This window comes from Cetorhinus maximus, chromosome 18 (genome assembly GCF_964194155.1).
Source record: "Cetorhinus maximus chromosome 18, sCetMax3.hap1.1, whole genome shotgun sequence".
NCBI classification, from domain to species: domain Eukaryota; kingdom Metazoa; phylum Chordata; class Chondrichthyes; order Lamniformes; family Cetorhinidae; genus Cetorhinus; species Cetorhinus maximus.
The window spans coordinates 94,290,995-94,317,137 of NC_135896.1; the positions used below are offsets into that span (position 1 = coordinate 94,290,995).

Here is a 26,143-nt window from a genome sequence, read left to right on the forward strand (position 1 = left end):
GCCAATTTTGTATCCATGCTGCTGCCATTCCTTTTATCCCTTCAGCTCTAACTTTGTTCACAAACCTGTTATGCTGTACTTTATCAAATGCCTTGTGGAAGTCCACACACAGCACATTAACCGCATTACCCTCATCAACCCTCTCTGTTACCTCATCAAAACAACTTAAGCAAGTTAGTTAAACATGATTTGTCCTTAACAAATTGGTGCTGGCTTTCCTTAATGAACCTGCATTTGCCCAAGTGACTATTGATTTTGTCCCGAATTATCATTTCTAAGAGCTTCCCCACCACCAAGGTTAAACTGACTGACCCACTGGTTACTGGGTTTATTCTTACAGCCTTTTTTGTGTATTGGTGTAAAATCTTCAATTCAGCACCACGCCTGCATCTAAGGAGAATTGGAAAATTATGGCCAGTGCCTCGATCCGCAATTTTCACCCTTACTTCCCTCAGTATCCTTGGATACATCTCATTCAGTTCGGCTGTCTTATACAGCCGGCCTATCTAATACCTCCCCATTATCAATTTTTAATTGCAGTGACTCAGTCACATTAGTTTTAACTATTGTTGAAGATTTAAAAGAAATAAAAACACTTACATTTATTTCTTTACTTTTTCTTTCTCATTTATCTCTTTTCCCCCTTCATCCATTTTTATTTCCCTGTCTGTTTTGCTTTCTGTTCCTGATTTAACTTTGAGTTCACGCTTAAACTTTTTGGTTCAGACTCTGCTGCTCATTAACGAGTCTTCATACCGGTAGGTTAAGGAGAGGCAGAGTTTGCCCTGTTTGTATAAATCTCTGATGCCCCTAGAGGGACTGCACTTTTTCAATCTTTGGCTGACAGGGACTTTAGTGTAAAAGCCCTTAGAAAGTCTATGGACAAGTGCAAGAGTAACGAACCCCATTTACTGCTGACCACTACATTCTCCCTTTGTGATTTCAGTTGGCAGTCTGCAGCAGAAAGATTGAGTGCCTGAAAAACATTTCACCCTAAACTATGCTTAATTAAACATGAAATGAGATTGGGCAGTATAATTTATTTGTATACGAGATAATCTGTTTAAAAAGTTTTTAAAGAGCTGCGAAAAATATTTGCACTATTAAACATTGTTGCAATCAGTTACTGCTATGTAGAAATCGCCAGTCTCAACAGTAAGGTGCAACCTCTGATGTAAGTTTAATTCAGCAATAAATGTCTCATGTTTACAGATTTAAAACACTAATGAAGCCAGCTATTCAGAATTAGATACAATTATCATTAGTCATATTCTCTGTCTGATTATTTGTTTGGTGTACTTCGTCAGAGCTTTAAGTTACACTTCGACTAAGTCTTAACAACACTAACATGCTAAAATCTCAGTGTTGGGTGCCTTCTTCTGGAACAGGTATCCCCTTTAAAGTACAAGCCTCTCTCAGCTACAGAAGAACAGAAGATGTTATCCCCGTACACTACATCGATATGATTTCAGTTCACTCAAGGAAGCTCAAAATAGCAGCATCTCCAGAGCCACGTCTAGGAAAGTCACCAGTTGTACACTGTTAAATTTTGCAGTTGGCAAAGCAAATTGGTTGTCAAGCCAAGCTGTTCCCCCAACTGCCAGTCTAATTGGTTGTTTAGTGCAAGGTGACTCTGTTGACGTGCAATGTGAGTAGCAGCCTGCACAGCTTGAAATGTTTCACAAGTTCCTTAAGTGTGTGCTGGGGCGGTGATGGAGAAATCTGAAAACCACCATCTACTACATCTGTTATTCTAGAACTTCTTGTCTCCCTGGGAATTAATCACATGTGAAGTATCTGGATTTGAGTGAAGGGTTCGATTTTGTCATCTGAATATCTTGATTAAGGCTTTTGTCAAAGTACAGAGATATCTGTTTCTGACAGCTTTACACTTGCAAAATATAACTTCCTAGATTTATTTTCGTAGTAAATTTACATTCGGAATTCAAACCATGTGCTCTACATAATTGAGCGAAATACATTTGTGTGTGTTGGATTTCCTTGTGGTAAATCAATTTAAATCTGCCACAAAAATAAGAAGTTTCCAAATATGTTGATTCACTGCCCAACGAGAAGCATCGCAAAATCTGAAACAGTTCTGAGTATCTCGGTTTGAGCAAAGGCTCTTCCTGATACCCAGCAGAGCACAGTATACACTCTAGTTCCTGTAGGGGAGCATCTTTAGTGATTAATGTTGGGTTACTCTTGCTGGAAGAGTCTATATTCTCATATGTCTCAGTCCTCATAGTACACAGGTATTATAGCTTTGTCCCAAGACTTCTAACATCTTTCTGATGTTTAGGGAATAGATTTTATACCAAAGGTGACCCATTTGTGTTTAAAGGTATTGTAATAGTTAAGTAAAACAATGGTTGTCTTTTTCTCCCCTTGACTACTATCAATGCCTGACATCAAATTAGTTTGCATGCTGCTACGGTTGGTTGTAAATCTGAATCTTTTCATTAATATATCTGGGTAAATCAGTATGAGTTGTTTCAGATTTTGCGATGCTTCTCGTTGGGCAGTGAATCAATATATTTGGAAACTTCTTATTTTTGTGGCAGATTTAAATTGATTTACCACAAGGAAATACAACACACACAAATATATTTCACTCAATTATGTGGAGCACATGGTTTGAATTCTGAATTTAAATTTACTACGGAAATAAATCTAGGAAGTTACATTTTGCAAGCTAAAGCTGTCAGAAACAGATATCTCTATACTTTGACAAAAGCCTTAATCAAGATATTCAGATGACAAGATCGAAGCCTTTCAATCATCTCAGTTATCCATTACTTTCATGTTTTTTTTTAAATGCCTTCACAGCCTCGGAAAGTTGGAGTTCACAATGAAGAAAAGTTGTGCTCTTGTGACAATATCTTAGAGTCAGCTGCCTGTTACATCCTGTTCTAAATTGCAGGCAGTAACATGCAGAATAAAGAAATATTTCACCAGGTGGCAGTAGATTCCAGTTCATTCACTCTTGAGATAGTCTGGTGGAACTACTTTGTTTCTGCATCTTGAAACATTAGTAGTGGACTCTTACTGGTGTGATGTCCCATGTGAACACCTATTTAATGAGGTGACGAGAGAACAGTAAATCTTCACCGTTTTTTTCAATAAAGACATTTCATGCCAACGTGATCATAATGTCATCATTTCACATTTACTTGTCTTTAATTATTTACCAGACATCAAATATTAACTATCCTTGATCCTGATCCCGTCACAAGACATTTTAATGAAAAGGATTTATGGAGTAATACATAAATTCCAGCAGTTTAACTAACTGTGCATTAGAATCGTTAACACATTCAAATCACTAACATGACTTGTCCCATATCCATTGTAGATTGTGTGCAGAATTACTTATGTACCTTGGCATTGCCAACAAGAAAATGAAAATATTCAGCGCTTTGCAGATTACATTTGATCCAAATAAGTCTTAAATCTCAATAATTCCAAAATTTCCACTTTGCTTTTCAGGAGGAGTTTAGAAAATTTACTTGAAATAAAATTAAGGAATTAATATTTCATTAAATAGGTGCCAGTTTTCTTTATCCTTTTGACAGCCTCAGCTACTGTTTCTCTGACATTTATCTTCCACTATATCAATTCAAGTGTGGAGAAGCCTATCTAGTAAGCAAGTATGTTCTTTTAAGTACTATTAATAGTTGAGCCTCAAGCTGCTAAGTATTTGAGCATTTTTTGCAACCAAGAGTGAAGAACGGGCAATGCTGGTAACAGAACAGGTCGGTGGAGGGAAGGACTGAGCTCATAGGCGAGCAATGCACCAAAATTCTGCACCTCTGGTTTTAGCCAGATATAGTAATGGAGTCAAGATCAGAGGCATGTAGGTGCTGCTGGACCCAAAGTGGGTGGCATTAGTTTAGTCAACAGAAACTGGAAAGAAATTGTGGCTCATTAAATATTTTTTCCTGTTGGATATGAGAGAATGATGCAAGCTTTGCTGTTTTCATAAACAATTATTCAAGTTTGGTTTCTCATAGTTTTTAAGTTTTTTTTATTAATATTTAATAAATATATTTGTTTGATTTGTAGCCCTGATGACCTGCTGAATGCTCTCAATGAAGGGATAAGTCGTGCTGATATCATCATTACTTCAGGAGGTGTATCCATGGGAGAAAAGGTAACCAGCTTGAAATATAGTTACATATCTATTAAAGGGTGGTGGAGGCAGGTTCGATCGAGGTATTCAAAAGGGAATTGGATTGCTACCTGAAAAGGGAGAATGTGCAAGGTTATGGGGATAAAGCAGGAGTGTGGGACTAGTGGAATGCTCTTTCAGAGAGCCAGTGCAAACTTGATGGGCCGAATGGCCTCCTGCACTGTAACGATACTGTGAATTTGAAGTTAGGTGAATTGTATTGGATATGTATGGAATGGCCATTGTATGAAAGCATAGTCATGATTCCTCTTAAATCAGTAGATTTGGAATACTCCTACCTTGAGGCTCTTTCATTAGCCCATAGCATATTCCTTAAGGGATGAATGATAGAAGATTAAAGTATTAGGAAATGTAAATTCAGGAAACAAAAAGAAGAGAATATTAAAAAATAAAAGGAGAAACAAATGGACCAAATATGGGAACGTTATATTTGAAATTTCATTCATGGGATGTGAGCATCACTAGCAAAATCAACATTTATTGCTCATCCCTCATTGCACTTTAGAAGGTGGTGGCAAATCGTTTTCTTGAATCGCTGTAGTCCATGTGGTAAATGTACTTGCACCAGGAGAGTTCCAGAAATTTGACCCAGAGGCAATAATTTTTCAAATCAGGATGGGGGTGTGTGGCTGAGAGGGGAACTTGCAGGTGGTGGTGTTCCCGTACATCTGCTGCCCTTGCCCTTGCCCTTCCAGGTGGTAGAGGTCATGGGTTTAGAAGGTGCTATCAAAGGAGCCTCGGTGAGTTTCTGCAGTGCATCTTGTAGGTGGTGCACACTTCTGCCAGTGGTGGAGGGAGTGAATGTTTAAGCTGGTGTATAGGGTCCCGATCAAGTGGACTGCATTGCCCTGGATGGTGTCGAGCTTCTTGATTGTTGTTGAAACTACAGTCATCCAGGCTAGTGGAGAGTATTCTATCACACTCCAGACTTGTGCCACAGAGGTGATGGACAGGCTTTGGGGAGTCAGGAGATGAGTTACTTGTCACAGCCTTTGACCTGCTCTAGTAGCCAGTGTTTATATGGCTGGTCCAATTAAGTTTCTGGTCAATGGTGATCCCCAGGATGTTGATGAAGGGGGATTCGATGCTGGTAATGCCATTAAATGTCAAGGGAGATGGTATAATCTTGTTAGAGATGGACATACCTGCTACTTACATGCTGCAAATGTTACTTTCCAAGCCTGAGTGTTGTCCAGTTCTTGCTGCATGTGAGCAGAAACTGCTTTATTATCTTAAAAATTACAAGCGAAACTGAATACTGTGCAATCGTTAGTGAACATCCCCACTACCAACCTAATGATGGAGGGAAAGTCATCAATGAAGCAGCTGAAGATGCTTGAACCTAGGACACCACCTGAGGGACACCTGCAGCAATGTCCTGGGACTGAAATGATTTACCTTCAGAAGCATTAACCATCTTTTTTTGATATGCATGACTCCAGCAGTGGAGTTTTCTCTCTGATTCCCATTGACTTCAATTTTACTAAGACTCCTTGGTACCACGCTTGGTCAAATGCTGCCTTGAGGTTAAAGGTAATCACTCACACTTCACTTGATCTCTGGAATTCAGCCCTTCAATCTATGTTTACCCCAAAAGTGTATTGAAATTTAGTGGCACGTATCCTGTCAGAACCCAAAATAAACAGCAGTGAGCATGTGAGTAAATGGTTAAGTGTAGTTTGATAGCATTGTCATCGATATCTTCCGTTACTCCACTGATGATTGAGAGTAGACTGCTGGGACGGTAATTGGCCACATTGGCTTCGTCCTGCTTTCCATGGACAGGACATACCTGGGCAATTTTCCACTCTGTCAGGTAGATGTCAGCCTTTTAGCTACATATCTTGGTTCGAGGCATGGCTAATTCTGGAGCACCAGCTTTCAGCACTACAGCTGAAAAGTTGTCAGGGCCCGTGGCCTTTGCTGTATCCATTACACTCAGTTGTTTCTTGATATCATGTGGAGTGAATCAAATTGGTTGGACTGGCTTCTGTAATGCTGGAGATGTCAGAAGCAGGGCAAGTGGATCATCTACTTGGCCCTTGAATATTCCTACCAATACCATTGTGGATAGATGCACCTGCGACTGGTAAATTGAGGAGGACAGGGCCATGTAGATTTTTCCCTCAGTTGGTTCTCTCACCTTCTGCCACCAGTTCAATTTGGTAGCTGTCCCCGTCAGGACTTGGTCAGCTCAATCAATCCAGCCTACGATTCCAAAAGCTACTGTCCCACAGCCCTTCTTTCTACAGTCTACTCTCCACTATCGATCTCATCCCATCAGCACCTGCCACAAAGTCAAAACCAAGATGAACATGGTTCACAAACTCCCTGGAACATCATGGGGGAGCATATCTTGAACAGTTTGTGCCACAACGGTGCTCCTAATCTACTCTTCCACAGAATCCTACTCTGCCTCATGGTTCTGAAGCTGTCACACAAAGATCATGGATGTGGAGCTAAATGTTGCCATGAGGACAATGACAGGGCGCCTGAGTCCACTCCAGCTGAGTGGCTCCCACCTGCCATTCCTTATGACACCATCGTGCTCCGTGAGATGGGAAAAGTCATGAGCAACACAGACCTTTCCGTTCATGAGGATTTGAAAAACACAGTAAGAAAATGCTTAAAACAGCACCAGCCATTCTGGGGGAAAAAATTAGCTGCCATTTACATCAACCCACTACCTCGATGGACAGGATCAATGGACGCTTGCATCTCGTCATTGATCGAGTAGCAGAGGTGAATGGCTTTGACCTCTCTTGAAGATGATGAACAGCGCTCAACCAAAACTGCACAGGACATGGGCGATGCGGCCACCTACTCCAGTGGAAGATGGGGACAACCCAAAATGTGATTGTGGCCATGAGCCCCAGACCAGTGGAACACTTGACATCAACCTGCCCAGTGCAACCTTTTGCAGGGAGGCATCTCATTTCTCCACTCAGCTTCTCAGGAGGCCTTTGAATGGAGATCCAAACTAAAACTTCCATTATAAGCTTTTCCCCACATACAAAAGGAGCAGTATTATCAGTGATTTAACTACAACGACGGGGCTTTTTTATATTGCCTTTGTGAGCAAAAATCTGTTAATCCAGGGGCAAAATGTGGACAGAGTCAGAATAATTTTCAGATTACAATATAATAAATTCAAGTACATTTATTTTTCTTGAATTACAGTATTGTCAAATTCAACACAAAGCCCTCTCTAAATTTTATTGGGAAAAAATACTGTCTTACAAACTGATCCATAAACGGTATTCAACAACAGCAAAGCCCGTGAATATAGAAACAGGTTTGAAGAATACAATGTGACTAATTGTAATGCATCCGCTTTGCCTAGTATGACAAGCAGCCATCTTTTCACATCCATCCCGCTCTTATGTCTGAGTGCATGGAGATAAACCTCACTAAAAGATTGTTGCCCTTTTTAATCATTCCTGTCAACACACCATTGGTACAATGAGCACTTGCATCGCATTCGTATATTGATGACCACTCTTTGTGTATTGTTCCTGCCTGTGGGTTTAAAGTAGCTCAAGACAGCTTTGTTGTGCAAAATTATCACCACCTTCTCATATATTTACACCATAAAATTGATGAGACCTATCAGCTGTTATTGAGTGGAAAGGGTTATTTATCTCAATGCAATGGGTTATCTTTCTTCAGTATAAATGTTCTGGAAAAGCTCCTTTTTCCCTTTATATTTTAATCTTCCTCAGGCACTTGCTGCAGGTCAGAAGATAATCAAGTTGAAATATTACGTAAAGCAACCTTTTAAATATTGACAAACAAATCTGCTTTCTGTTGTGTTAAAAATGTGCCTGATTCAGGTGGATACCAATCAGAATGTTGCCTGACTTGTAAACTTCTACCTGCAGCCATTTATATTGTAGAAAAAAATGCTGAAATAACTAGCTCTCCAGACAGTAACAAGTTATATTTCTATAGTATTGCCCAGATAAAGACTTTAATTGCACACAGTACAGAAAAGTTTATACCAAGGGGAAGAGGGAACTGGGATTGGGGGTGATGATAGAATAATCAAAATGAAGGGGAATTTTGAAAACAGGAAGAAAGATCACAAGATGAAGTTGTTGCCATTTTGGGGTAGACTTTAGCAGGATACCACCACTGCCCCCCCTCTTAAGATATATTAGATGCTAAAGTTCTGCCACCCATTTGACTTCTTCAGGACACCAGATCCACCAATAAAGCTGATTCATAACTGAATATCTTTAGATTGTATGAGTCAGCAACTCAAATAGTGGATACCAGGTTTCCGTAAAACCAGGTGACAGCACCATGCCATTGTTACTGGCCTCAGTTTGGATGAAGTCCGTCTTGAATCTGAAAGCAGACATGTTTCCCCGGCAACACACCTATCAGCAAAAGGCGGCAAATGAGTAATGCCACATGGACAAACACAAAGTTCAATTCAGTTCACAGTTAAGGAGCTTTTGAGTGAGTGCTTAAGGGATGGAATCATTTCCGTGACTTTAGCATCTTAACACCCACAACTTTGGAAATTAAACCCAATTTGGTTCAATGAATTAATACTATTGTTAAAATAAAACTCTAACCTTTGACAGTCATCCTTCCCATCTGAGCACAATTTCTTGGATGAATATCAAAAATGTCCATGACTGCCACAAAGGTTAATCCTCTGTCATTCACAATCTGTCTTTACTGATCTGTCCATATAACCTGTTTGCTCCACCTTCCTAAACCTGAAGGAGTGGAAGATACCATTTAGTTGTCATCTTAATGGTATGTGGAGGATGCAAATGATGCAGTCAACCTCCCTGCTTTCAATTTGTGGATTGTTGAAGACACATATTTTCCACAATTACCTTGAAAGTAATTGGCAAAAGAAACAATAGAGAGGTGAGGAAAAACTCTTTCATGCAACAAGTGGTTGGGATCTGGAATGTGCTATCTGAAAGTGTAGTGGAGGCAGTTTCAATCGAGGCTTTCAAGAGGGATTTGGATTGTTATCTGGAAAGGAAGAATGTGCAAGGTTATGAGGACAAGGCGGAGGAGCGGCATTAGGTAAATTGCTACTTTGGAGAGCCAGCGCAAACATGATGGGCCAAATGGCCTCCTTCTGCGCTGTAACCATTCTGTGATTCACATATTCCACCAATCCAACTGCCTATTTTTTCTTCAGCTTAAAAAGTAACTAGATAGTGAATTGTTGGCTTTGTTCACATGATTTTGTTATAATTACGTATATGTTGCTTCACCTCCTAAGAAAAGGGTGACAGTTCCTGCAAATAATGTCATGCCGTAAAAAAGACAGACAGGGAGAATCACAAAACTAAGACCAGCATTGTGATATCTTCAGTGTTTGCCTCTTTGCGATTTGTGGAGAATTTCTCTCAGTCGAAGAATAAATGCAGACCTGACTGGTTAGATAATGTCACTTTTTTTCTATTATGCTTTCGAGTTTCTAGAGTACCAGTTTCCACTTGAGCATTTCAGAGCAGCTCCCACTAATGGACTTGATTCATATGATCCAGAAACTGCAGTCTGGCTTTGCACAAAGTGTGTGATTAGCAGGATTAGTAATAAGTAACTGTAATCTGTGTCCTGGAATCTACATAGTCGCATGCCATGCTGTCAATCAGTTCAGTGTGGTATAATGACATAAACAGACCAGAACTTTAACAAGCTAAATTAAGCTATTTATCTATGATTAAGTAAAAACAAATTAAACTTGAACATATTTTACAAAACATCTGATGACACACTATTACACACATCTGATGAGCACTGCCATTAGGGATTAATTTCCTTGTTTATTCTTTCATGGGATGTGGGTGTTGCTGCTTTTGTTGCCTATCCCTAATTGCCCTTGAGAAGGTGGTGATGAGCCACTGTCTTGAAGTGCCATGTGTTGTAGGAACAATCACAGAGCTGTTAGGAAGGGAGTTCCCAGACTTTGATCCAGCAACAATGAAGGAATGGTGATATAGTTCCAAGTCAGGATGGCATGTGGCTTGGAGGAGAACTTGAAATCATGCATTTGCTGCCTTGCCCTTCTAAGTGGTGGACATCGTGGGTTTGGAAGGTGCTGTTGAAGGAGCCTTGATGAGCTGCTGCAGGGCATCTTGTCTATAGTACATACTGCTGCCACTTTTCCTCGGTGGTAGAGAGTGAATCATTTAAAGTGGTGGATGGGGTGCTAATCAGGTCAGCCTTTTTCATTCATTCATGGGATGTGGGCATCGCTGGCTGGGCCAGCATTTATTGCCCATCCCTAATTGCCCCTGAGAAGGTGGTGGTGAGCTGCCATCTTGAACCACTGCAGTCCATGTGGTGTAGGTAAATCCACAGAGCTGTTAGGAAGGGAGTTCCAGGATTTTGACCCAGCAACAGTGAAGAAACAGCGATATATTTCTGAGTCAGGATGGTGTGTGGCTTGGAGGGGAACTTCCAGGTGGTGGTGTTCCCATGTATCTGTTGCCCTTGTCCTTCTAGATGGTAGTGGTCATGGGTTTGGAAGGTGCTGCCTAAGGAGCCTTGATGAGTTTTTGCATTGCACCTTGTAGATGGTACACACTGCTGCCACTATTCATCAGTGGCGGAGAGAGTGAATGTTTATGGAAGGGGTGCCAATCAAGCGGGCTGCTTTGTCCTGGATGGTGTCAAGCTTCTTGAGTGTTGTTGGAGCTGCACTCATCCAGGCAAGTGGAGCGTATTCCATCACAATCCTGACTTGTGCCTTGTAAATGGTGGGCAGGCTTTGGGAAGTCAGGAGGTGAGTTACTCACCTCAGAATTCCCAGCCTCTGACCTGCTCTTATAGCCACAGTATTTAAATGGCTAGTCCAGCCCAGTTTCTGATCAATGGTAACCCCCTCCCCCCTCCCCCAGGACATTGATAGTGGAGGATTCAGCAATGGTAATGCCATTGAGTTCAAGGGGCAATGGTTAGATTCTGTCTTGTTGGAGATGGTCACTGCCTGGCGCTTGTGTGGCGTGAATGTTACTCTGCGCCTATCAGCCCAAGCCTGAATATTGTCCATGTCTTACTGCAAATTGGCACGGACAGCTTCAGTGTCTGAGGAGTTGCGAATGGTACTGAACGTTGTGCAATCATTAGCAAACAGCCCCACTTCATGAACTTATGATTTTGTCACCAACTCTCTGCTGCAGAACTTGAACCAAGTTCTTTTAGTCTTCTTCAGCTGTAACACTCTTTCTCCAGCTTATGCTTCATCACTGTTGAGAACAACTTCTACTCTCAGAATTCAGACAAGACTCCTCAGCTGGAGAAATTCCCAGGTCTTTTTTTAATCTAATCCCTGTTACGGGAGAAGTTTGTTTTCTGAAATAGATTCAACAAGTGAAGCTGGCTGATACAAAGAGACTAAGAATTATTTGTCCATTTTCCCACCGAAATTATTTGGGAAAAAACGTTGCTTGACGTTTTGCGTTTTTGAAAGATACAGTGTATTACAGCAAGTATGAAAAATGAGAGGGTAACTAAGTAAGATGCTCGAGCAAGTCATGATGCTTTTTCCTGTTAAATAATAGGCCTTTAGGTGGTTTGTCTCCATGATCCATAAATGGCTCACATATCAGAGGTCTTTTGATCTATTTCGGACTGTAAAAATCAGATATGAACCTAGAGTGTCAGACAACAAAAACGTCTGTGTAGATTTTGCAAAAGAATCTGCAGCTGAGACTGAAAGGTACCAAAAAAGGCAAAATAAAGGACCGTTTGTCTATTTAAGTCAAGCAAGACAAACCCACTAAAATAAGTTAGCGAATCATTTCTGTTTTCAAGTTATTACACAGCAATGAGTTCTTTCAGGTGAACTCATTGAACCTGATCTCGACTATTGTTCTGTATGTTCATTTCACTAGAGTTAATTAATTTAATCCAGCCTTGCTTCGCCTAGTGTCATCTCAGTCTGCTTGCAGAGGGATTGAAAAAAAATCTGCCTCACGTCACAAGGGAGTTTTATTGCTATACTCCTGCGTCCTGTTATTGTACTGGTGTATATGTAAACAATTTGAGGCAATTCCAATAAAAGTAAGGTGGTCAGACTGCTTCTAGTAGTAATTCGTGTCCCTCAACCCATAACGGTATCTGTAACAGACCCAAATTGGTAACACTTGTCAAGTTCACATCTAGACATCCAGCCAAAAATACTTTACAATATTTGACTCCAAACATATGGTTTCCTATTAGAAACATTTAGAGACAACTACAGAAGCCTACAGAAGTGATCATAGCAATCCCACTGGAAGCTCAACAAAATTTTTATAGTGCCAGATGAACTTAAGGGGTAGCCAGCTGTCCTGTTCAGGAAAGGGACATGCTGTTTATATCTTGTACAAACATTAGCAAGTTAAAGTCATCAACCGCAGATCTGCTAGCATTGGTGCTACAACAACAACAACAACTTATTATTATTTCATGGGAGGTGACAAGGCCAGCATTTGTTGCCCAACCCTAATTACCCTTGAACTGAGTGGCTTACTGGGCCATTTCAGAGGGCAGTTAAGAGTCAACCAGATTGCTGTGGATCTGGAGTCACATGTAGGCCAGACCAGGTAAAGATGGCAGATTTCCTTCCCTGAAAGACATTAGTGAACGAGATGGGTTTTTACAACAATCAGTGACAATTGTCATGGTCACCATTACTGAGACTAGCTTTATATTCCAAATCTATTAATTGGATATAAATTCCTCCATGCTGGGTGGGATGGCGTGGTGGGATTTGAACCTGTGTCTGCAGAGCATTAGCCATGGACCTCTGCATTACTCGTTCAGTGACATTGCCACTATGTCACCATTCCCCATAAATTATTTATATAGTGCCTTTAACATAATAAAACACCCTAAGGCGCGTCACAGAAGCATTATAAAACAAAATATGACACCAAGCAACATAAGGAGATATTAGTTCAGATGACCAAAAGCTTGTCAAAGTTAATGGTTTTAAGGAGTGTCTTAAAGGAGGAAAACTGGTGAAAAGGTGTAGGGAGGGTATTCCAGACTTGAGGGCCCAGGCAACTGAAGGCACAGCCAGCAATGGTGAAGCAATTAAAATCAGAGACGCTGAGGAGGCGATGTTAATTGTCGCTGCTAACAGAACTGTCACAGTTCAGGTTTTTTCACAAACACCTCTTCGCATATAAATGTTTTCACAGCAGTTTCCATAAATAGACCAAGATATGCTACAAACTGAAACTTGCATCTTTTACACAGTTTTGGAATATCAATTAATTCCAATCTTGCTTGCTTGCAGGAGAATACACATGGGGCAGAATTTTCTGCCTACCAGGCGCACGGGCCCGACCCAATCTCCGGCGGGCGGGGAGCCGGTCCCCGCCGGAGAAGCGGGCCGCACCGCCATTTTACATGGGCGGGCCAATTAAGGCCCGCTCAGCGTGACATCCGTCGGGAAGCGCTTTGCGCTCCCTGTGCGGGCGGAGGGGGAATCCCCAAAAGCGAGAATGCGCTCTTTTGTGCATGCGCACATCTCCCTGAGGCAAAGTGCAGCCTCAGGGAGATCGCTTCCACTTTGAAAAAGATTAAAAATGGGAAAAAAAATTCCCTAACATGTCCCCCTCATGTGACCATGTCGAGGGTCCCGCCCGACGTCATCCCGTGTCATTTTACGCATCGGAGAGCAGGCCCCGCCCCCTGCTCACCGACGGCAAAATTCTACCCATGATCACCACCTTTCATGTTGACTGAATGATGGAAAAATTACACACCATTTTATACAGGCATAAGCATTGTTGGATTTATTTACAAACAAAAGAATACATAGAAACAAAAAGACGTTTCTTTTTATTCTTTTCACGGGATGTGGGTGTCGCTGGCTGGGCTAGCATTTTTATTGCCCATCTCTAACAGGTAGTGGTGAGCTGCCTTCTTGAGCTGCTGCATTCCAAGTGGTGTAGGTACACCTACAGTGCTATTTAGGGAAGGTGAAATATTAACCAGCATCATATTTATGTAAGAGAACTGGAATAAGTCCACAAGGACATATCTCTTTTTTTAGAAAGCTGGCATTTATAGTTTCTTAAACCAGCTGAGTATTCACTTTCCTGGGTACACAGTCCATAGTTGCAATGTACCTTTCAAGATGAGGTGTATCAGTAAGTCACAGGCATTATCAGATCTTGATGGGGTTATTCACCACAATGCAAGGCTAGCAGATAGAACTCATTTGATTTATAGTCACCTCTTTGAAGTGATTAATTGATAAATGTATCAAGTTCACACCGATGAGTTCCTGGGATGGTGGGGGAGGCATTATCTTCTAAGGAAAGGTTGGACAGGTTGGGCCTGTATCCATTGGAGTTTAGGAGAATGGGCAGCAAACCATATTGAAACATATAAGATCCTGAGGGGACTTGACAGGGTGGATGCTGAAAGGATGTTTGTTGGAGAGACTGGAACTAGAGGGCACACTTTAAAAATAAGGGGTTTCCCATTTAAGACGGAGATGAAGAGAATTTTTTTCTCTGAGGGTCGTGAGTCTGTGGAATTCTCTTCCCCAGAGAGCATTGGAGGCTGGGTCATTGAATATTTTTAAGGCAAAGATAGATAGAATCTTGATTAACAAAGGAGTCAAAGGGTACCGGGGGTAGGCAGGAAAGTAGAGTTGAGGCCACAAGGGCCACAACCAGATCAGCCATGATCTTATGGAATGGCGGAGCAGGCTTGAAGGGCCGAATGGTCTACTCCTGCTCCTAATTCGTATGTAGAAAATGGGATATTGCTTGCAACAATGATGTCTGTCTCCTCTCTTTTACTTTGTATTCATGGAACAGGGCAGCCTCCATTTTAACAATAGCTCCTTGAAACCCCGAAAAACAGCAATCTTCAGCAACAGCAAGGGCAATCTTTATCATGGGGGACCACGCTGTGATACGTTTTCCGTAATGTGAGATGCCATAATGTCATGGACATGGAGTAAAGTGCAGTTATGTAATGATGGTTGTATTCATTTCAAAATGGTGTCAACCAAATCATGTGCAAGCTTTTACTAGTATCATTACTATCACTGTCTGATAGGATTACCTGAAGCAGGTGTTGGACATTGACCTCCATGCCCAGATCCACTTCGGCAGAGTCTTCATGAAACCTGGGTAAGTGTCAATATAACACAAAAATGTAATCATTTTGTCACAAAATGCAATATTGACATTTAAAGTATTAAAGAAGAACCCTAGCATGATTATAGTCAAAGATCTCATCCGATTGATTCCCACCCGAAAAGGAAAATTACATCTGGCACGACAGGTGGTCCTGAGGTGAAAATTCCAACAAAAACCTGTAAGTTTAGGCTATTAGCTTGTTAAGTATTATTTACAAGTTTGATTTGCAGATTATTATTGAGGATCAGCTGACCTGCTATTTTCCATTGTATTGGGAGATAGAAAGTGAAAGAGCGACAAAAGGGCGGTGTTATGGAACAGCATTTAATATTTGTGGTAAAGGGAGGTTAAGTGTATTTCTCAGCTCTGTGACCTTACAACCAAAGAAGTCACTGTCTCTTTATGTATAGAGTAGTTCCTTCCCCAGGCAGTAGCTTGAGAGAATGACACAAGATTGATTTTGAACTTTTTAGCACTCTCTGCTGAAGATTTCTGTCAAATATAGAGGTGGTCTGTTGCCATAGCACTCTGATTTACTCAACGTGTCATGTGACAAAGTGATAGGACTTTGGATCACCAGGTAATTATGGATGAGGGCTGCCATTTGATTAGGATTGCCCACCCTCCCAGAATGGGAGTCTCCTGGAATCAGTGCAGACAGGATGGGCCAAATGGCCGCCTCCTTCTGTGCCATTAAGATCCTGTGAATCAGCATCAGTCTCCCAGTGGCCAAAGAAAGCAATCCGGGAGATTTTAAAACATTATTTTATGTTGACGCCAATGAGTGAGTTGGGCCTGTTTGCTCCACAAGTATCACCACCTACTCCCCCTGCTCCCTGCTTCGACACTGCTCCGCATTTCATACCGGGTCTTCCGAGACTGGCTTCTCCAGAAATGCGGAGTGCAGTGTCCCTCGGAGAACTCCATCGCAGTGCTATAGCATTGAGGGGAACACGAGACGCAGCCCCCTTTTTACGGCACTAGCTGCCATGTGGTAAGTTTAAATGTCCAGTGTGAATGTTAGTGAATGGGTGCACAGGTGAATGAGTGAAGGGTAGGGTACCAAGGTAGGTAGGTGGGCTGAGGTAAGTGGTTAGGATGGTGAAGTAAGTGAATAGGGTGGCAGGTGGGTGGGATCGGAGGAGTAGTCAGGTCAGGAGGGTTAGTCAGGTCGGGGGCTAGTCAGGTCAGCTCAGGGGAGCTAGTCGTGTCCGGTTGAGGGGTAGTTGGAGGGTCAAGCAGGTGGTCAGGGGGTAGTCAGGTCAAGTTGAGATGGTTGGGGGGGGGTGGGTGGTTGGGATTCGAGGTGGGGGTTCACTGTGAGTGATTGGGGGTCAGTTCTGTAGTTACCCAGGAGTTAGACTAGGATTTTTCTGTCTAACATTTCCTGGTTAACTATCCAAATAAGTACCGTGGAACTGTCCGAAGTCTCTGACTCTAACTCAGAGTCAGACGCTTTTGCGGAGGGTCCCAGGGAGCAGGGGAATTGCCCATTGGAAGTTGAAACTTCCAGGAAATTCCCATGGAGGTCAGGACTTCCATGGGGTCCCAACGCGCATCTTGGATTGTACGTGCGGTCTCCAATGATCCGGAGACTGGAAGATCTGGGCCCTGGAATATATTCTGTTTATTGATCATTGTGTGTATGATGGAGAGCATTCTAGCATCGGTCCTGAATTTGCCTTTCTGTTAAATTGAAACTGTGAATTATTTGTCATACTGTCACGTTTTTAGAATAATCTCCAACATTTTCCATACCATTCACTATCTTGGACATTTCAATAAGATCACCTTTCAGACATCTCTGCGTAGTCTCACCACCATCTACAGGGCACAAGTCAGGAGTGTGATGGAATACTCTTCACTTGCCTGGATGAGTGCAGCTCCAACAACACTCAAGAAAGTCAACACCATCTAAGACAAAGCTACCTTCTTGATTGGCACCTCATTAAACACCTCTTCACCCTCACCCCCCACCCCCTCCCACCAGTAGTAGCAATGAATACCACTGACAAGATGCACTGGAGCAACTAACTGAGGCTCCGTTGGCAGCACCTTCAAACCCATGAGCTATACCACCAAGAAGGACAGGGGCGGCAAATGCATGGGAACATCACCACCATTTCCTCCAAGTGACACACCATTCTAACTTGGAACTATATCACCATTCTTTCACTATCATCAAAGTTCTGGAACTCCCTCCCTGCCAGCACTCTGGCATTGTATTTAAGATAGTGCTGTGAAAAAAACCACATTGCAGTGAGCTAAAGCTCTGCTTTTATGCTGCTTCTTTTGTTTAACTATGAGAAGCAGGATATGAGCGAAACTTTACACAGGAGTGGCCTTTATGAAAGATTCACATTGTTTGCAACCCTTTTCTCTTTCAATGCCTCTGAGGGATTGTTCCAAAATCTTTGTGAAAGAACTATCTTGATACGTTGCTTGTCTCAAATGAATTGTTTGCTTTTTTTAATGCCACAAAAACAGTAGGACTCAGCTGTTTTCTTGGCGAGAATTCCAATGTCTGGGTCACATTCTATAAATATTTCATGCAATTAGTGCAACATGGGTGAAGACCTTGAGGCTCATTATGATTAATTTGGTGAAATTATCTCCTCATTACAGTTGATCACCACAAAATGCACTTTATAAAAAAAAGTCCAAACCCTTCATTATGTGAGTGTGAACATCCCATATTCCAGATTCTTCTCACAGAAACACAGAACCATTACTGTGCAGAAGGAGGCCGTTCGGCCCATTGAGCCTGCACTAGCTCTCTGAAAGAGCATTCTACCTAATCCCACTCCTGTAACCTTGCACATTCTCTCTTCTCAGGTAGCAATCCAACTCCCTTTTGAACACCTCGTTCGAACCTGTCTCCACCACCCTCTCAGGAAGTTCATTCCAGACTCCAACCATCCTCTGGGTGAAGAAAATTTCCCTCACATCACTTTTATTCCTTTTGCCAATTATTTTGAATATGTTCCCTCAAGTTCTTGATGATCTCTTGAGTGGGAACCACCCCACCGCCTCGATTATTTTGCCAGTTGTCTTAAATCTTTGCCCTCTGGTTACCAGCCCTCCTGCCAGGAAAGATAGTTTCTCCCTATTTACTCTATCTGCTTATGATACCTGCTGTCACCATCAAGGGCTCCTCAGCAAAGTATTGAATCAGTCAGATGCAGACTGAAGCTCCCTCCAATCTACCCCAGCTCCATCTTAGTGAATTTTAATTTCCAAATTGCCATTTTGCAAGCTGTTTTGCTCCAGACATGAGTCAACTAGGAACTGGATTGAGATTACGAAACTAATTTCACATAAGGCATTTACACCCATCAGAGACAGGAGTCATTAATCCCATTAACCTAAAGTCGATTCAACTTCTGAGCTTTTAAATGACGGATTAGCTTTTCTGTCCCAGAGAGACGATTAACAAATAAAACCATTAGTTATACGAAGAGGGACTTGATTTTATTTGTATTGAATGTTATCTATCATCACTCAGTACACCAGATCATGAGAGTTAACAGCTCACCATTTATCTTTGCTTATGAAACTATATTGTTCTGAAAATCTACAAGTGAATGGAAGTTAGGGGTGATCTCCATAATAAGTTGAACCTCAAAAAAGCTGCAATTCTGGTTTCATTTCATTGAACAGTATCTTGACAAATCTACAATTTTATGTCATGACTGATGTACAGTTAACCACCCCATTCAGATGTCAGTTTGTTGTAAAGTACAGCACAATTCTGGAGTCAATATGGAGATGAGAAGGCCTAGTACCAGCTATGGAAGGCTATTTGAGTCTGTGAATGGATGAGAGATGTTGGAAAAAAAGTAATCTGAGGCTCAGGCCTAAGTGGAGCAGATGGAGGATCGATCTGATGTGGCAGAAAGAAAAGAGTCGTGAATCAAATTGATTAATTTATAATGGATGAGAATGGGGTCCCTGTCGTTTTGAGCCCTCAGGTGAGACTCCTGCCCCCAGGGTCCTTTGCTCGCAGTTGCCTGTTAAGTGCCTGACTGGCACAAGATGCAGCGGGCCTTCCCGGAAAGAGATGCTGCAGGGGGTGTTACCGGTCTGAGACCCCTGTCGCCTGCACAAGATACCGCCCAATGTTCCAGATCGATGACCCTGCATCAGATTGTTTCCAGCATTTTCTGTTTTTATTTCAGATTTCCAGTATCTGCAGTATTTTGCTTTTGTAACTGAACAAGTATCCTGTTTCTGGTGATATTGGTTGAGGGCTATGCATTGGACAGAATATGAGGAGAATGAAAATAAAAACAGAAACTGCATTAATGTCAAGGGATCTTTTATATACATCTGAGCAGGGTGACAGGACCATGGTTTAATGCCTTAATAAAAAGCAGTAATGCCTTAATAAAAAGCAGTGACAATGTGATATTCCCTGTGTACTCCACTGAAGCCTCTTCCTAGATTCTGTGCTTAAATTCTGGGGTGAGGCTTGGGTCCATAGCCCTTGGCTCCAAAGAAAAAGTGCTACCAGAGAGCTGAAGTTGACTCTTTTTCTGCCATTTGCACCACATAAAACATATAAAAAGTTAGGTTGTCACATACGTTAGTTCAAAACTAGAACACTTAATTATGTTGGGAACCCCTGTCACAAACTGCAGGTATTGTTGGCATGATTACAATGGATTTTGCTATAGATAGGAATTGACAGGGGAATGGAATTTTTAAGCGAATTATAAACGGACTGTTGCAAACCACTCAGCATTTTGGAGTTGGAATAGATGTAAATTAACTGGTTATTTTGTTTTATTTTTGTGCTTCAATCTTTTCTCTCCATTAGCTAGTCACTGGTCAGGAGGTTAGAAAATTCAGTTTAAGTCGCTATGGACCACTTGTTAATCCAATCTCCAACAACTGGTTTAAGAGAAATTTTCTTCCCTCCCTCGGGCTGCAGAATTATTGTAATGTGAGATAACGAGAAGAAAATGAGAATTTTGACCTGTGTTTCCATTTACATTCATTGAATTCCATTTCAGGTGTTTACAGAAAATTACAAACACAAAAATATCAGTGTTTCTTGAAGACACCTTGAATGCATAGAATCTCTATTCTCTGATTGTTGGTGCAAGTATCTAGTTCATAATTCAGATGTTTTAGAATATAACTTTTTGTCTTAGGAAGTAAAAAAAAGTGTTAACTGTAGAAAATGGTGGCATCTGGTTGTGAGAACAGGTAAAAACAACCCTGATGTAAATGCAACTCAAACAAGTCTGTGTTTATTACACTTGAAAGGTAGCCTGCATTTGCAAGATCAAGGTTGATAGTGAAAAACTTGAACAATCGCTCTATCTCTAAGCCTGTAATTGAGCCAGGGAGTCTGGAGAGAGGGCAATTACATCCATTAGAAATATAAATTATTCCTATAGGGTACAGAATCAAAGAGTTGTGTTGAAGGTAAAATGATTTGTTTGCATTTCTGGTTGAATCATCCCAAAGCATGCCACACTGCCATATAGATAGTATTAAGTCTTTTTTAAACTACAGTGTTGTTAGTAGCGCTTGCTTTGTTTATTTTTTTAAATATGCACAATAAAGTTTGTTTTTGTTTAAAAACTTGAAATCTTGAGGCATAGTTCTGTCAGTTAATTATTGGTTGTTTGAATTTCTTCTTTAAAATCAACCATCCCTAATAGGATCGTAACATTGTGCACATAGAAGGAGTTAAGATAGAGATCAGCCATAAGCTAATTTAATGGCAAAATAGACTCGAGGGGCAGAATAGTCTATCCTGTTCCTTTGTTTTATGGAATTGCAGTTTGCTTCAAACAATTGAAACTCAAAAGTAATGAAAATATGTTAAATTAACCGTTTGTGTGGCTTTCAGTCAAAGCAAGATATTAAACACCCATCCTTCCCTCCACAGTCTCCCAACAACTTTCGCAACTTTGGACATCGATGGCATCAGGAAAATCATCTTTGCGCTGCCAGGTAACAGACCTGCTAATCTCTTGGCAGGATAGCATGTAACTGTTAGAATTGTGACCAGCTTAAAATCTATTGTTAGTTGTTATGTCTAAGGTAAGACATGTTAATGACATTCAATATAAATTTATTGACAGTTTAATTTAATATTTGCAACCGCGTGGGTGTTCCAATTCCACACATCAGTTTTGGACAGATGATTTATTTCAAAGGATGTTACTCTTTGTATAGATTATTTGTTGAATAAGCTTCAGTTCAATTGGAAGTATGATTTTTTTTTTCCCCCTGTGTGACAGCTTCAGAAATCGAGAGCCCTGTACATCTGTGTACTCTGTACTACTTGTTGAAATGAATTGTAATCTTATTTAAAGGCTGTGGTTTCATTTCTATTTGTATAGGGTATAGAAAGATCTGGGTTGTAAGCTTGAAATTCTGTTTTGTGGAAAGTTGTTTAATGACTGCGTGGTTGAGATTCCTATACCGGATCTGTACCAGCTATTGGGGCCTGTAGTGAAATGGCATCCCACTTCCCTGAAATGATCTCATTTCTATTTAGCATGGATACATGGATAACACAATACAAACTCATTGTATCCATCCTTGATGACTCACCAGCTTTTATTTCACCGGTTAATAAATGCGCAGCTTAATTCACATCACAGTGACATGATCTGTATGTGAAAGCATAATTGTGCCATGTCATTATAATGACTCACCAGTCTTCAAGTTGTGTTGTTTTACGCAGTGTTCATCTTCAAACTAACCGACAGGTTTGCTTTTGATTTCTGCTTCATCTTTTAAATACGGCTCCTTTAGTGACATGCTCTTAAGTGGAGCAAAATCTGCTCAATCATCGGTTTGCCTTCTTCACTTGGAAATGAAATCAGTCTTAACTCAGTTGTTGTTTTAAACGTTGTCAACCAAATGTCCAGCATTTTTAAGTGTGTGCAATGGAGATGTAGCGCCAAGCGTTTAGCATCGATTCAGGTTTTTCTAGAAAATTACCAACTAAATTGTGGGGGAACCATGAGTTCAAAATTTAATATTAAGTTTTATTCGCTATGTCATGGCATGATAGTTGAAAAAAAAAATACTTTGGCCCTGGAATCACATTTTAATGTGCTCTGTGTATAGGATAATGCATAGCTGGCAATGAGTTACAAGGCTGCAATTCAGCTGAGCAGAGCTGATGCCATGAGTTGCAAAAATGAGCTGGAGTGGTTGAAGAACATCAGCAGAGCCCCTGATTTTGAATTGAAGCCTTAAAAGTCACCGCAAGCTATTTGTTGATTGATTGTAATATATATTGAATAGTTTATTTGAAAATAACATTCGTTTTTAACTTTTTTTTACCGTTATGCAGCGGGCGCGGTAGAGGCTGATGGTGACGTAGGATCTGAAGGTATATGGCATCACATGATGGGTATTACAGTATCACGAGCTTTTTTTTGTGGCAATGAGTTACCACTAAATAAACTATTCAGTATATATTATAGCCAGTACTTCATGTGCTTATACAACTAAGCAGATAATGTTGTAGTGTTTTGTATTCTAAGATCTGTTTCTTAGCCTAGTTCTCCCAGTTATCCCTCTTTTATCATCTCATTGAGATCCAGGTTGCCTGATGCTGTGCAACATACTTCCAAACCTCTGCCTGTTTTGCTTTGAGCCAGTCAGTGTGAAAGCAGTGTGAATTGACCTCTTCTTCAAATTTCCAACCCTCCCTTGGAGAACTTGTCTGCCCTCCATCTGCCAGTTTCCCAGTTGTCTCAAACCTGAGTCTGTAAATTCGCCAGTTGCGCAGAATCTGAGCTGGAAGCCTGAATCCAACCATTCTGCGTTATGGATCATTAATACATGAATGCACTGTGCCACTGGGGCTGTTGCCAGATAAAACATTGCCAGGGATTGTCTAACAGTCTTCTGCCAATTTTGCACTTGTATTTCAGATTTTAAAAATCCATAGCAAGAGCTCGATGTAATTATTTTCTACAGTAGTCTTGTATAATTAATATGGTGTGAAAAAGTATCATAGTTGTACTTCTGTGCAGTGTGGCAAATATTGTTCAAACATCATCTGCCTTCCAGGGATAGAATTTTATTTGGTCACCGTTTATTTGCTAAAACAGTTTCAACAGAAGTCTACTACTGGCAACCAAATTAATTTGTCCTTCTACAGCCCTTGGCAGTCCTCCTATATACCATGGCATGAGTTAACAAAAAAAAAAACCATAAGTAGTTTGATGGCTGTTGCCAGACGTTGACTTCTTCATCTCGGTCAGTCTCGGGCAAGATGCTCTAAATGGAGTCTAGACATTTCTTCAGAGGGAGAGAAGGAAAATGATTGGCAAGTCACCCTTTGACTCTTCCCAAACAACATACAAAAGATCAGTGAAAACCAGTAGAGAGGAAGGCCACAAAATTGAGCATCTGCCTAACCTGTCTGTAGGTGATTGGTGTTTGTGGCATAGGAGACCAAAAAGAGGATATTGAAATAAGTAAATATGGAAAATTTTACCTTTTTACATTTTAAAAAGTTGGGATTTAGTTGATTTTTTTTTTTCCTGACTGAAAATTGGAATGAGCATCAACTGGAACTTGAATCGTTCACATGGAAAAATTCATTACTCAACCAGGTCCCTGATATCTGAAATGTAGTGGTTCTACCTTGGAATTACAGAACAACTTCTGAGTTTCAAACACTGATCCCTGTTGCCAGATCAGGCCAGGATGTTATGTAGTTTCCCCCATGTGTTCTAACATTTAACGTTACTAACTCAGAATACAAGGAGCCTACAACGATAATTGAGCTGTGTGCCCATCATTGAGTTTGTATTTTATTACTCTGTGGAAATGAACTGTTGTTCAGCCTTTGCAAGAAATAAAAATGTATAAAATGTGAAAGTGCTGTGACTCTGGAAGGCGTTCTGATATATATTTTTTTAAATTGGGCCTATTTTCTGAATGACTGATACCCTTGTAGGACAAGACATTGTATCATAACATTTTGGTTGATGGAAGTGCCAAATTTGAGTTGATGGATGCTATTGGAAAGTAATTAACATTTTGTAATACTTTCAAGCAAGCCTGCTGAGCCCAGAATATAGCCTCTTTCACACAGCAATTGTTTCTTCAGTGTCTTGGGGTTGACATGGCAACTTGTCTCCAGGACATCAGTACGGACATAAAAATCTTGGTAAAATCATAGTGACTCTGTAAAATCTCTGCAGGAACAGCTATACTAATGTTAGGGAATTTTGCCAATATGAGTGTTTTACAAGGTCTGTGCAATGATGAAGTATTGGACTGGTCCTTGCTGAAAAAATAACGGTGTGTGAACAACACGCACAGTTATTATTGCTTAAATCAGCCAGCAAGTCCAGAGGATTAAGAAATATGCTGTAGTGGTGAACTTCCAGATCCCACTGATCAATTAATGCTATTCGCCATTTGCTCTGCACAAACAGCATCTCGTCCCAAGCCTTTCCGTTATTTTTAAGAACTTGCTAATTTCATACATTAATTACGCATTAACCTCACCACTCAAAGTTATGTCTAGTAACCAATAACGTATGTACCTTTTTAACTATGTGATATTGTTGATAAAGAGCCACTCAACCTCTCTGGCCTAGAAAATGAACTGTGGAGTCTCATGCCTTAGGTGGTAAATTGGTCTTGAAAATTTTAGAAATGTCAAATTTTACATTTTTAATTTTTTCCTTACTTTTCCTTTCTGTCTCTTCATCTCCTTCTCAATCCAGTCTATCTTTCACCCTCTCTATTTTGCTTTCTGTACCTAATTTGTGTCTAATTCACCTTTAGTCATCTTCTGGTTCTTTCTCAATCTTTGAATTTCATTGGTTAAGGCAACAGACTGTTGGTCTCACTTCTCACTGAGGTCAGAGATGTCCCATTGACATCACTGCATCTTTATCAGCTCGCACTCCTAGCAAGTTACAGCGCAAAACATTTTTAAATTCAAGGGCACAGAGAAAAATCCAACTAATTGGGCATGCCATGAGATGCCCCTCTCCAGCAAGACCCAGCCCAATGCATCCCTGGTGTTAGGTGCAAAAAAGTCCTTCTTTTTGCTCCTGGGCTCAGTATAGACCAGTGGATGGGATGGGGGTGGCTCACCATAAGCATGAACCCAATTTGTGCAATGCAGAATTGGCACCAAACCATCTGTAAGGTAATAACTGGAACAAAGTAACATTTATGTAAGCGTACACGTTAATGATACTCAAAATTCTGTATCCATTTTTTAAAGTTTGCATGGCATACCAAGCACCTCTGCTTGTGAAACTCTCCCTGGGACAGATCCACAGCTTGGAGCTCTGGCTGGACAAATGGTGGTTAACAACTGCATTTGAACTTCGTTGCAGAAGAGATTGTACTCTTGGAATATACATTAGGCCATGGGGTAGCTCGATTTTGCCTCTTGGCACAAAAAAAAACAAACTCACTGTGCCTTTCGCGCTCCAAGCAAACACAAGGGTCAGTTTTGTGAAGACGTCAGCATTGTCGCACCCTGAGTTTCAAACATCCATGCGTGTTGGAAAGACTCAACTTAGCTGAAAGTGAGATACCATTATTATTAAAGACATTAAAAGATCATTATGTTTTGTTCTGCAGATTAATTAAGTGAAATTAAAAGCTTTACACACCTTTTCAACATGTATTACTATGAGCCAGTGGTTGGTGGTTCATATGAGATGGAAGTATTAATCTTGGCTTGTAGCAGGGGTGGGGAACCTTTTTCTTATCACGGGCCATTCACACATAGACAAAACATTCATGGGCCACACGCACCATAAAAATCAATTTAATTTAGTTTTTTAGAGAGAGTACAGAACCATTC

The 26,143-nt window shown here is 40.8% G+C and overlaps 1 protein-coding gene across 10 annotated transcripts in view; it reads left to right on the plus strand.

The window, feature by feature from the left end:
• Nucleotides 1–26,143, plus strand: part of LOC144693365 (gephyrin) — a 447,589-nt gene that overhangs the window by 412,655 nt on the left and 8,791 nt on the right. For 8 of the 10 annotated variants that reach the window (XM_078563214.1, XM_078563208.1, XM_078563215.1 and 5 more), the window contains 3 exons: nucleotides 4,066–4,153; nucleotides 15,239–15,312; nucleotides 21,224–21,288. In XM_078563214.1, coding sequence (XP_078419340.1) covers nucleotides 4,066–4,153; nucleotides 15,239–15,312; nucleotides 21,224–21,288 — 227 coding nt within the window. Of the gene's footprint in view, nucleotides 1–4,065; nucleotides 4,154–15,238; nucleotides 15,313–21,223; nucleotides 21,289–22,645; nucleotides 23,493–26,143 lie in introns of those variants that run through there. The other 2 variants (XM_078563211.1, XM_078563213.1) reach the window with 1 other exon arrangement.